General features: G+C 34.4%; 1 protein-coding gene across 4 annotated transcripts in view; it reads right to left on the minus strand.

The window, feature by feature from the left end:
- ADAMTSL3 (ADAMTS like 3) overlaps window positions 1-12,139 on the minus strand; it is a 542,401-nt gene that overhangs the window by 136,196 nt on the left and 394,066 nt on the right. For all 4 annotated transcript variants that reach the window (XM_031955661.1, XM_023496559.2, XM_023496553.2 and 1 more), the window contains one exon: window positions 11,292-11,379. In XM_031955661.1, the coding sequence (XP_031811521.1) occupies window positions 11,292-11,379 (88 nt within the window). The remainder of the gene's footprint in view (window positions 1-11,291; window positions 11,380-12,139) is intronic.

Below are 12,139 nucleotides of genomic sequence, written 5' to 3' on the forward strand. Positions count from 1 at the left end.
TCTTGGCTTAGCTTGACAAGCTGTAATTTTTTATTTTCCTAATAAAAAAATCTCTTTTGAACATTCACTCTCTATGTAAATTCAGAACCCCAGCCACGGTAGACCACAGAGGCTGAACTATTTATCTTCCACAAACTGGTTTGGCATGCCTGTGTTTAGGGGTTTTGAAACACAGCTACACTTATTCCCTTATTCATTATCAACTAACACGCAACTCAGAGCCACAGAAGACAGTTGTAATAAAAGGATGAACTAGAAGCTGAGATATGTTGTGGTTTTGTTTGGAAAACTAGGAAATGAATAAAGTCAAACGTTGTGGCAGCCTACCAAGGAAACTGTAAACCCCACACTAACCAGAAGTGGGCCAGAGACTGTTAGGCAACATGAATTACAAAAGGAAAATCAAATATATGCCAGGATGGGAGAGAGTCTACATTTGTGGGAGAGGAAGTTTCCTACTATACATGGTTGATCATCCTCTGAGGTCCCAAGAAAAAAGATGATGATAATAAAGAAAAAAGATAATATAAAAGATATTTATAAATATATATACCCACATATACCACATAATATGTGGGTATATGAATATATTGGTACAGCTAGGTGGTACAGTGAATAGAGTGAATAAAGAAATCCCTGACTCTGCAGGGTCCAGGAGGACCTCAGTTCAAATCTGGCTTCAGACACTTATTAACTGTGACCCTAGGCAAAAGTTACTTAGCCCTATTTGCCTCAGTTGCCTCACCTATAAAATAAGATGGAGAAGAAAATGGCAAATAATTCCAATAGCTTTGCCAAGAAAACCCCAAATGGGTTTGCAAAGAGTGGACATGACTTACCAACCAAAACAACAGTGATATATATATATATATATATATATATATATATATATATATATATATATATATATACACACATATATACACATATAACTTCAAAGTTTACAGAGTATTTTGCATATATTATCTCATTTGAATCCCATAACAACCTTATGAGGTTGGTGCTATTATTACTCCCTTTGGAGAGATGGGGAAATGAGACAGACATGCAAACTGATTTGTCCAGAGTCAAAAAGCTAGTCAAATATGTACATATGTTGTATTTAACTTATACTTTAACATATTTAACATGTATTGGTCAACCTGCCATCTGGGGGAGGGGGAAGAAGGGGAAAAACTGGAACAAAAGGTTTTGTAATTGTCAATGATGAAAAATTACCTATGCATATATATTGTAAATAAAAAGCTACAATAAAAACATAATTTAAAAAAAGCTAGTCAATTTCAGGCTTCCTGATGGCAAGTCCAGCACTCTATCCACCTGCCATCTGGCTGCTTCCGATGGAGAAGTACAGCTTTTTCCTTCTTATGACTAGCAGCATCATTAGATTTGAGAGATGAGAAGGTCTCAGAGTTCATCTAATCCAGCTTCTTTATTTCACAGATGAAGGAACTGAGGCTTGGAAAAGTTAAGTGGCTTGACCAAAGCCACAATGATAATCAATTATAAAAGAGTTATTAAATCAGTCCAGATTGGCCCTATCCAGTGCTTCCCTCCCCTATGTTACATGACTTTATTGTGATGATGTTGAATCTTTAAAGGGCCAAAGAGTTTGGAGGCTCTGCTTGCTTATATGCATAAGAGGAGAAGAAAAAAAAGCAAGAAAAATCTCAAGAGGTAAAGCAGTATGCAGACTACAGAAACCTCAATTAGAGCTGAATTTCATTGCTTATATACTCTTCAACGTGGAAAAAGAACCTGAGAACTTGAGGTCTTCCAACTCAATTCTTTAATCTTTTAGATGCACAGATTGAGGTCAGAGAGGAGAGAATGGCTTGCCTACACTCACACAACTAGGACAGAGTAGGGCTAGTTCTAGAATCTAGGTCCTGATGCAATTCAGGGATCTTTTTAATTGTACAACAATAAAAGAAATGATGTCTATAAAAGTGATTTGGCGCTCCGAAGGAGTCATAGAAATATTTATGAAGTCAACCTGCTATAGGAGAAAGATCCCTGGATGGATGTCAGAAGACCTACCTTTGAGTCCCACAAAAGCACAGTACTTTGTACACACTAAGGATTTAATAAATGCTTCATTCATTCCCACTACCATCATTTACTAGCCATGAGAGAGTGAACAAGTCACTTAACCCTTAAAGACTTTCTTCTCCATAAAATGAAAAGAGAAGCATCATGGCAATAGATAGAAAATAAATCTTGAACTCAGGAAAGCTTGGGCATATAATAAATGAGGCTTAGCATGATACCAAACCCAGAGAATGCACTTTTTAAATGCTAGTTGACTAACCCTAGACATGTCATTAAATCTCTTGGTCAGTCAGTCTTCTACTTAGATTGAGCAAATTTTCATTCAAGGATCTCTGTCTGCTAATAAAGCCACAGGTACAGATACCACACTTCTCAACTAAAATTAGTATTTAGATTACAATTAGTCCTCCAATTACAGACTTACTGGAGCTCACAGAATCAAATGAGGCATGTGTTTGAAAGTTCTTTTCAAAATTGAAATACTTCTTCTCTGTAGTAGCAAAGAATTGGAAACAAAACATGTCATCAACTGTGAAATGTATAAATGAAGTGTGGTATATGAATGAAATGGAATATTACTGCTGTAAGAATGATAAATATAATAAAATAGAAAAGTATGAAAAGATGCAGACACAAAGTAAGGTAAGCAAAATCAGGAAAATGATATACATAAGAACTGTCAATCAAGGCAATCCATTAACCAAGTGCTTATTATGTGCCAGTCACTGTGCGAGGCAGTGGCAATACAGATAAAATAAGTGAAACCATTCATATCTTCAAGGATTATAAAATCATAAATGTAAAGCAGAATAAAACGTTGAAACCAAATGTAAAAATGTTATGACTAAACTTTGACCCAAAGAAGAGATATGACAAAGTACCTTGCCCTGTTTTTTGTTTGTTTGTTTGTTTTGCAATTAGGGGACTAAAACTGTGGACTATTGCATGCTTTGTCAGAACTTTTTAATGTATTTTGGTTTTTTTCAAATTGCTTTTTTTCTGTTTTCATTCTTTATTACAAGAGAGACTTCTGTCAGTGGGAAGAATACATTGATAAATGTTGGTGGTATAGAAACAAAATATATCCATTAAATCAAAATTTTATACAAATGTAAGGAGTATTAAGGAATTATTTTGAGTTCCACAAAGATTTGACTTATTGTGAACTTACTGAGTAATTTGGACTTTCCTTGGATGGGACAATATTAATTTTCTTGCCTTAAGAACATTAAAGTAGAGTATAGTTTTGTTTTTTTTAAATGAGATAAGGGAGAGCAGCATAAAAGGTTAGCATGAATGCCTCAGTTTTCTTATGTGTAAAATGAGCTGGAGAAAATCAATCCAGTATATTTGCTAAGAAAGCCCCAAATGTGGTCACAAAGAGTGAGACAAATGAAATTACAACTAATGCTTTTATGTCTAAACCAAGGATATTGAATAAGAAAAAAATTGCATGCTTCAGTGAAAGGGCCCTTTAAGAGTAAATAACTCCCAGAAAACATCCTTCTTCAAAATCCACATGTCAATATACTTGGAGAAAATAATATAAAAGGAAAAATGTGGGAGGTCTGAGTGGATTGCAAAATATAGCTAATGAGGAACTTCAAAGAACAGTAATATTAGGTTTCATCAATAAATTTTGTGACAGAGGAGGAATGGCTGAATAAGTTATGGTATTTGAATATAATGGAATATTAAAAGAAATTATCAAAAGGATGATTTCAGAAAAACCTGGAGAAACTTATATGAATTGATGCTAAGTGAAGGAAGTGGAACTAAGAGAACATTGTACACAGCAACAAGATTATATGATGATCAACTGCAATGGACTTGGGTCTTTTCAACAATGAGGTTATTGAGGTAAATTCCAGTAGATTTTATTGGAATAGACGCAGTGGAGAGAGCCATCTGCATCCAGAAAGAGAGCTATGGGGACTGAATGTGCATTACAAACCAGTGTTTTCACCTTTTTTGTTGTTTGCTTGCTTTTTTCCCCGCTCATTTTTTCCTTTTTGATATGATTTTTCTTGTGTAACATGATAAATGTGGAAATATGTAGCACATGTTTAAATTATATTGGATTATATGCTGTCTAAGGGAAGAGGGTAGGGGAAGGGAGGGAGAAAAATTTGGAACACAAGGTTTTGCAGTTGAAAACTATCTTTGTGTGTATTTTGAAAATAAAAAATTATAATTAAAGAAATAAAAAAAGAAAAAATTGTATGACAGAAAGAGAAGATGGGTTTGTCACATGGAAAGGGTGAAAGGTGATAGGTAGTTTATCAGACGCTCTTGATGTCAAAAGAAATCAAAGTATACCTCCAGCATACTGGGGGAATCCCTGTGGTCAACCAAAGGAGTTGACAAGAATTCCACAGAAGGAGCAAGCAGGCGGAATGAGCTTCAATCTGCATTGTTGGAGAGAATCTCAAATCAATAAGATCCTAGATCTTTTAATATATTTTGAGTATCCACTTATGGAATTCTAAGAGTGAGAAGGCATTTTAGAGGTAATCTATTACAGCTTTTCATATATCAGGAATAACACTTCAGCACTTTCTATGCAACAGATGTCTCAGTGTAATGAGACATCATGTTACATAGATGAATAGTAATATATATTGTTATAAAGTTCCATAGTTGAAAAGTAATATATGTTGTTAGAAAATTCTTTCTTATATTATTCATAATCTCTCTCCTTAATCTTAGTCTGCTCTCAAGAACAAAAATCTCTTTTGAAAGTCCCTCAAAAGGCAATCATGTTTAATTTGGGAAGCCTAAAAATAAGGAAAATATAGTACCCTAAAGACAGAGAAAGGACCACTTATCAAAGTTAAAAGAAGAGGTCATTTTCCATATGTGACAGAATCAAGATTAAAAATAATCTTGACAGGTTTAAAATTAGAGGCAGAAATTAGCGAAATTAAAATGAACAGCAAAAAATGTAAGTTTTCTATTTAGCTTTTTTTTTTTTTTTAACAGAATCAATTATATAAATAAAAGATGGAAGAAGTCTACCTTGGCAGCAGATTGTGGGAAAGACTTGGGAATTTTAGCTGACAACACACTAAACAAACTGTCAAGGTGATGTTCCTTTTTAAAAAGCTAATCCAGTTTTAGCTACATGAATAACATTAATGTCTAGATACCTGAAGTAGTAATCCCATTGTACTATGTGTTGATGAGGCCACATCTAAGGAACTATGTCCAATTTATCCATTTAAAATGGCCCTTGGGTAAATCATACTCACACCATTTTAAGAGGGGCATGAGAACAGTTGGGAACTTTCCCAGTGCTTTCAATGATCCCAAGCAACTCCTTGAAATTTTTTAAAACAGTAATATACTCCTGGCAGCGCCACATCATTAAACATCACAATTTCCAAAGAATAAAAGTTGTAGAAGACCCAAAGGGGAATGAAATGGCATCTGGGAGGATAAAGCTGGTTACAATATCGCCAATGATAACAGGAACATGAGAAGAAGTAAAGAAACTTAATAAGTAGGGAAAATTTGCTAAAAATTAGAGTTATCTAAAAGTAGAATGGGCCAGTTGGGAAGTGGAATAACTCTAAGAGTTGTTTCACTGAAGATTTAGTGTACACTTTTGATGGATATTGTAGAGGGGATGATTATATAGGTATATGTTGTTCTAGATGCCTTTGAGGTCACTTCCAACTGAGATTATGTGACTGTCTAACAAAATAGCACAAGGATATATGTATGATCAGAAGAGGAAGAAAGAAGTCTACAATGAGAGCAAGATATGATCTACATTTTCTGTGTGCTGCACTGGTACTCCCCAAAATGTTAGAAAACCTAAAGGAAGTTCTCTAATATATGAAGTAGATCTATAAAGGATTTATAGGGGCAACTAGGTAATATAGTTGGTAGGGGGCCAGGTCTGGAGTCCAGGATGGCTTATCTACATGAATTAAAATCCGCCCTCAGATACCTACTAGTTGTGTGACTTTGAAAAAAAAGTCACTTAACCCTGTTTGTCTCAATTTACTTATCTGTAAAAAGAAGTGGGGAAGAAAATAGTGAACCACTCCAGAATCTTTGCAAGAAAACCCCAAATAGGGTCATAAAGAGTCAGACATGAATGAAAATGACTAAACAACAACCACTAAAACAAAAGTATTTATAAGAATGTATGGACAAGAATCTCAAAAGTTACAAAGATATGAATGGGTTGTAATCTATACTGATAGAGCATGATAACTACAACAGCAATAATAATAATAATATCTAGCATTTCTATAGCACTTTCAATTTTGCAAGGCAAAATTTATAAATACTTTATCTTTGTAACAACCCTGGTAAGTTGGTGTTATTATCATCTCAATTTTATAGATGAGGAAACTGAGGCAGGCAGATATTAAGTGATTTGCTCTAGTTTACACAGCTACTAATCTTTCTGCTTCCAGGTTCTGTGGTCTATTTACTGTACCAGCTGATTGTGACTAAAATAAAAAAGAAGCAGTACAAAATCTGAGTTCATATCAGGCAGCTGCAATTCATTTCTTTATCCACATAACTCTAGAACACTTCAAGATAATCTTTTGATGTGACTTCCTGTATCCTTTCTATAAACGTTGCTTTCTGCTCCATTTCCTCCAGAGAGAGAGAAAACCCACTCCCTCCCAGAGAGGTCCATGGTACTTAGGTAGAGCTCCGTGTTGGGAAGTTGGCTCTTAAATCAAGCACAAAGTTTTTGCAACTTGAGGCAATCAGAGAAACCCAGAGGTGGACAAGATTGGGAGATCGTATCTCTGAGAGCTGTAAGGAATCCCAAAAATACTTTAGTCCAAATCCTTCATATTCTACAGGAATCTGAAACCCAGAGAGGCTGAGAACCTTAGAGGCATCCTGGAGAGTTCAACTTGTTCCCTTTGATAATATTATCCCAAATATTATTCCAAAATTCAGCCTGTGCTAATAATTTCCCAGGAAGGGGAATCTATTTTCTACCAATGCAACCTATCCTACTTTTGGAAAACTCTAATTGTCAGGAACTTTGTAATTAAATCAAGGAAGCTAAATCCTTTTAGCTTCCATTCATGGCTTTTGGCTGTTCCCTTGGGGGTCAAATAGAAGCAACATCTCCTAGATTACAATCCTTCAAACACTGGAATACAGCTCTTATATTCCTCCTGAAGCTGACCTGTTTGACGGCTATAGTGCTCTATTGGCTCATCTCGAGTGAACGAGCCCTCATCTTATACTTTTGACATTAATTTTTTGAATCCAAGATAAGATTTTACATTTATCCATCTAATTCAATTTCACTTAACATCCTATCTGTCTAGTCTTTTTATGCAACCCAGTTCAATCTTCCATCATGTTACTTATTGCTTTTACCTTTGGATTATCTGAATGTTTATCACATTTTATCACATGAGACCTACACCATAATCAAACTTAGTGATAAAAATGTTAAATATTTTAGTATAAGACTAAGTACATATCCTTGAGCCACTATGTAATCCTTCCAAATGAGATTTTAAAACATTTATTAATATTATTTTGTGTTTGTGATTCAACTAGTTCTGAATGCCAGTAATGTACCATTGTCTAGCTCACATCTCTATTATTTTCACCCTTTTCTCCTAACTGTTTTCTAAAACTAATAAAACAAATCTAATTCCTTTCCTTTTCACATGACATCCCTGTCAAATTACTGAAGGTAAATGATTATATCCTTGACCCCCAATTCCGTTATCCATGGACAAATATCCATAGTTCCTGCAGTTGATTTCAGTTTGGTCTGGTCTCTAAGCCTATTTTCTACAATGAGGCATACAGGGATGCTCACAATTTATGTGGATGAACTAGAGAAAGTGACAAAAAATTATCTTTCCCTGTCCTTGTTCTGGACACTGTCTTATTTAATATTGAATAGGACTGAATTAATTTTTTATCTCTCTTACCAGCCTGTTAATTTATATTGAGCATAAATCCATAGAAATCCTTTGGATTTTAAATATTGTTGTTTCACTTGAAGAGAAAACAAATATGGTTTATGTCCATAAAATACAAAACATTTAACTATTATCCACTTTTCTTAATTTAGTAACAGTTTACATATTAAATTTAGTCATAGCTAATAGCTAGTAATTATATAGTATATATACTTTACATAATACTTTACAAATATTTTTCTTTACATATATTAATTCATTTGATTCTCACAAACAATAATGTAAAATAGATGCTATTATTATCTTTATTTTATAGATTAGATAAACTGAGGTACAGATAGATTGATTTGCCCAAGGTCATACAGATAGGGAGTGTCTGAGGCAGGATTTGAACTAATATCTTCCTGACTCAAAGCCCTATATTCTATCTACTGTATCACTTAGCTGCCTATAATCATTACAAGACTGATGCAATAAAGGCCTTAGCATGCTTACTAGCTATGTGACTGACTCAGGGCAAGCCACTTAAACTTGTCTGGCCCAGTTTCTTCAACTATAAAATGGGGAAAATAATAGCATCTGGTTTCCGGGATAAGAGATGATATCTAGAGTGCTTAGCATAGTACCTGGCACATAAAAGGCACTTAATAAATGCTTGTTTCCTTCCTTCCTTTCCCTCCTTCTCTTCCCTTCCTCCCTCCCTCCTCCCTCTTTTCCTTCCTTCCTTCCTTTTCTCCTTCCTTCCTTCCTTTCTTCCTTCCTTCCTTCCTTTCTTCTTTCCTTCCTTCCATATCTACCCTAAGACGACTTTGACATATCAGCAGATTTGTGATCACATTAAACACGAATATTCTCAACTGAGTGGATGCCCATCAATTGGAGAATGGCTGAATAAATTGTGGTATATGAATGTTATGGAATATTATTGTTCTGTAAGAAGTGACCAGCAGAATAATTTCAGAAAGGTCTGGAGAGAGTTACATGAACTGATGCTGAGTGAAATGAGCAGGACCAGGAGATCATTATATACTTCAACAACAATACTATATGATGGTCAATTCTGATGGATGTGGCCCTCTTCAACAATGAGATGAATGAAATCAGTTCCAATAGAGCAGTAATGAATTGAACCAGCTACACCCAGCGAAAGAACTCTGGGAAATGAGTGTGAACCACTACACAGAATTCCCAATCCCTCTTTTTTGTCCGCCTGCATTTTTGATTTCCTTCACAGGCTAATTGTACACTATTTCAAAGTCAATTCTTTTTGTATAGCAAAATAACTGTTTGGATATGTATACTTATATTGTATTTAATTTATACTTTAACATATTTAACATGTATTGGTCAACTTGCCATCTGGGGGAGGGCGTGCTGAGAAGGAGGGGAAAAATTGGAACAAAAGGTTTTGCAATTGTCAATGCTGAAAAATTACCCATGCATCAATCTTGTAAATAAAAAGCTATAATAAAAAATCATAAATATTCTCTCTAGCAGGACTGATCATAATCTTCCCATGTCTTCTCAACTTCATCCTTTATGGCCAGCATCTTTTTGTAAATTATCCTTTAAGGCTATTCCTAAAGCACTGGGAAGATTTTCTTTTGTTTTTGTTTTTTTTTTAATATGTTGAGAACAACAATACAACATTTATGCTGTCTTGTTATCATTCACTCCTCACTTCTAACTGGTCTCTGTCCCTTTCTGGTCTTTTACTTCTTCTCACATATAAATTATCAACAGTTAGATGTTATGAGTTATTTATGTTTGACATTCCTCTTTGGGTTACTTGTACATATAACACTTGTGATAAGATAATATTCCATGAATTTATAGTCACATATTCTCACTGATAAAATTTTTTTTAAAGGACAGGAAAGAGGAACTGGTGAAACTGGGCTTGGATCTGTAGTGAATTCTTGATGAGGAAATTTCTTCTACCAAACAATTGATCAACATTTATTAAGTACCTATTATGTGCAGTCTGCTAAGAGCTCAGAATTTAAAAGGAAGCAAAACAAATTGGCACCAACTATGCTGAAGATTATGTCCTTTATGTTCTAAAATTGTGAATCATTTAAAAGTTCTATATGCATAATCCAGATAATTCAGAACCCATGATTTCTCCCTTTCCATGAACAGGATTCTTATAAAAGTAGATAATTTTTTAAAACCTTAAATAAAAGTTAGTTAAGTAAAAAAGTAAAATAAAATTAAGTAAGTCCTAACAGCAATCACTATGTGATCTCATCATTCGTATTCCCCCACAAAAGTAGAAGTTATACCAACCCTGTATTTCTTGTTTCTAAACTAGTTCTCTGCCATGAAAAAAATATCCCTCCCTCTTCAATTTCTTGGTCACTCATTTTTTTTCCCATTTTAAATAGCTTGCATGTAAACTTTTTAAAAGTTACATGATTTACATATTTTTAGGTGGAAAGAAGACTGGGTTTCCCTATTTTGCCCAGCGTGGAAGTTCTGCAGCCTCTTAGGGACACAGTGTTATTATGGATTAATACAGGGATCTTAGACATAGTCCATTCCCCTCTCTTTAGGGATCCTGGTGGACCCCTGTTACTGGAGGCTCACCATATTAGTGTTGGACTTAGACACCTAATTGGCTTTGGTCCTCACTACAGTTCAGTACTCCTGAGCTCAAACATTCCATTAGCCTTAGCCACCCCAATAACAAAGGCTACATACAGCTGTATGTCCCTATGGCTGTACATAAATGTCCGATTTCTCCATTGTGTCTGTATATGTATGTGTGTATATATATATATATATATATATATATATATACACATATATACATATGTGCATATATATACACACATATATATAATACATACACATAAACAAACATACACATATCTTACTCAAAATACTTAATTCAAATTATTTTAGCTTTTTAATATTTAAATTACATTGGCTGTATATATATTAGCCATTACTTTAGTTTAAAACAAAAGAATTGACTTTAATATGATTTGTTTTATTTAAGAAATAGTGGGATTTCTGTGGCCAACGAATCATGACAATCTACAAAGTCAACCCAATTTTAACCATAATTTGCCATTTGGCCTGCTCCAGAATAAATAATTCCACCCTGTCTTGTGCTCCTCTAGACAGATGCCCAAAGTGGCACGTCAAGGAGTTGTGAAAAGAGAAGGGTGCACAACAGCTGTGATATCTATTGAGTCGAAAAAGTTCAGATCACTTTTTATAAATGATTCCCAAATGAGAAGAAAATGGACAAAGGTCTCATTAAGGGGTTTGGTTCCCTTCTAGGCTCATAAAAGACAATGAACTCACGTTGGTTCTTCTGAGGCTGCTGTTCTAGTCTCTTCCAATTCTTGGGCTTGTTTGAACCAGGGTAATTTGGCTTCCACTGGATTTTTTTCTAGGATAGGAACAATGTTTGGTTATTGTTAATTCATTAAGGATTCATATTAAATATACACAAGTTTTCTATTAATTTTTTCACCAGAAAAATTTAAGTGGTATAGATTCAAGTGGTTTCACTTAAACACAGCTCATCAAGTGGTTTCTGGAGTAAAAATTAGCTCAAATTCTATTCAGTTACATTTTTTTAAACAACAAATTAGCAAAACAGAGAAGAAAAATCTCTGGTTAGTGTTTGGATATACTCCCTAAATTACCATAAAATGTCTTCTAAAATGTGATATCAACTATTGGTATTATTTCCAACATTTGCATTTTCAGTTAGTTATTCAGGATCATTTCCCCACTAACGTCTGATGGGGCATACACTGTGGTGTATGGGAGACTCTGGATTCTCAAAGACTGTGCCAGAATGTTATATGTTTTGGCAAGTCCCAACAAGTTGGAAGAGTTTTATATAGGTTCAGCAATGGACTTTGTGTCTGTCATACAAGGACCAATTTAACTACGTTTGGAAAGTAAAGTCTCATTTTCATTACCAGAAGGTTGGTTTTTTGATGATGATTTTTGAAAAATTGTAACTTAAAAAGACCATCTTCCTAGACAGAAGTGTCATATAGCCATGATTGCAATCAGCCTGCCAAACTCCCAAGTTCAGGGAACCAAATTCAAATGCATATTTGAAAATTTTAACAAAAAAGTAAAAATACAATAAGACATAGATAATGTTAATTTGTAGTTTTCTAAGCCAACATATG

This window comes from Sarcophilus harrisii, chromosome 2 (genome assembly GCF_902635505.1).
Source record: "Sarcophilus harrisii chromosome 2, mSarHar1.11, whole genome shotgun sequence".
NCBI classification, from domain to species: Eukaryota; Metazoa; Chordata; class Mammalia; order Dasyuromorphia; family Dasyuridae; genus Sarcophilus; species Sarcophilus harrisii.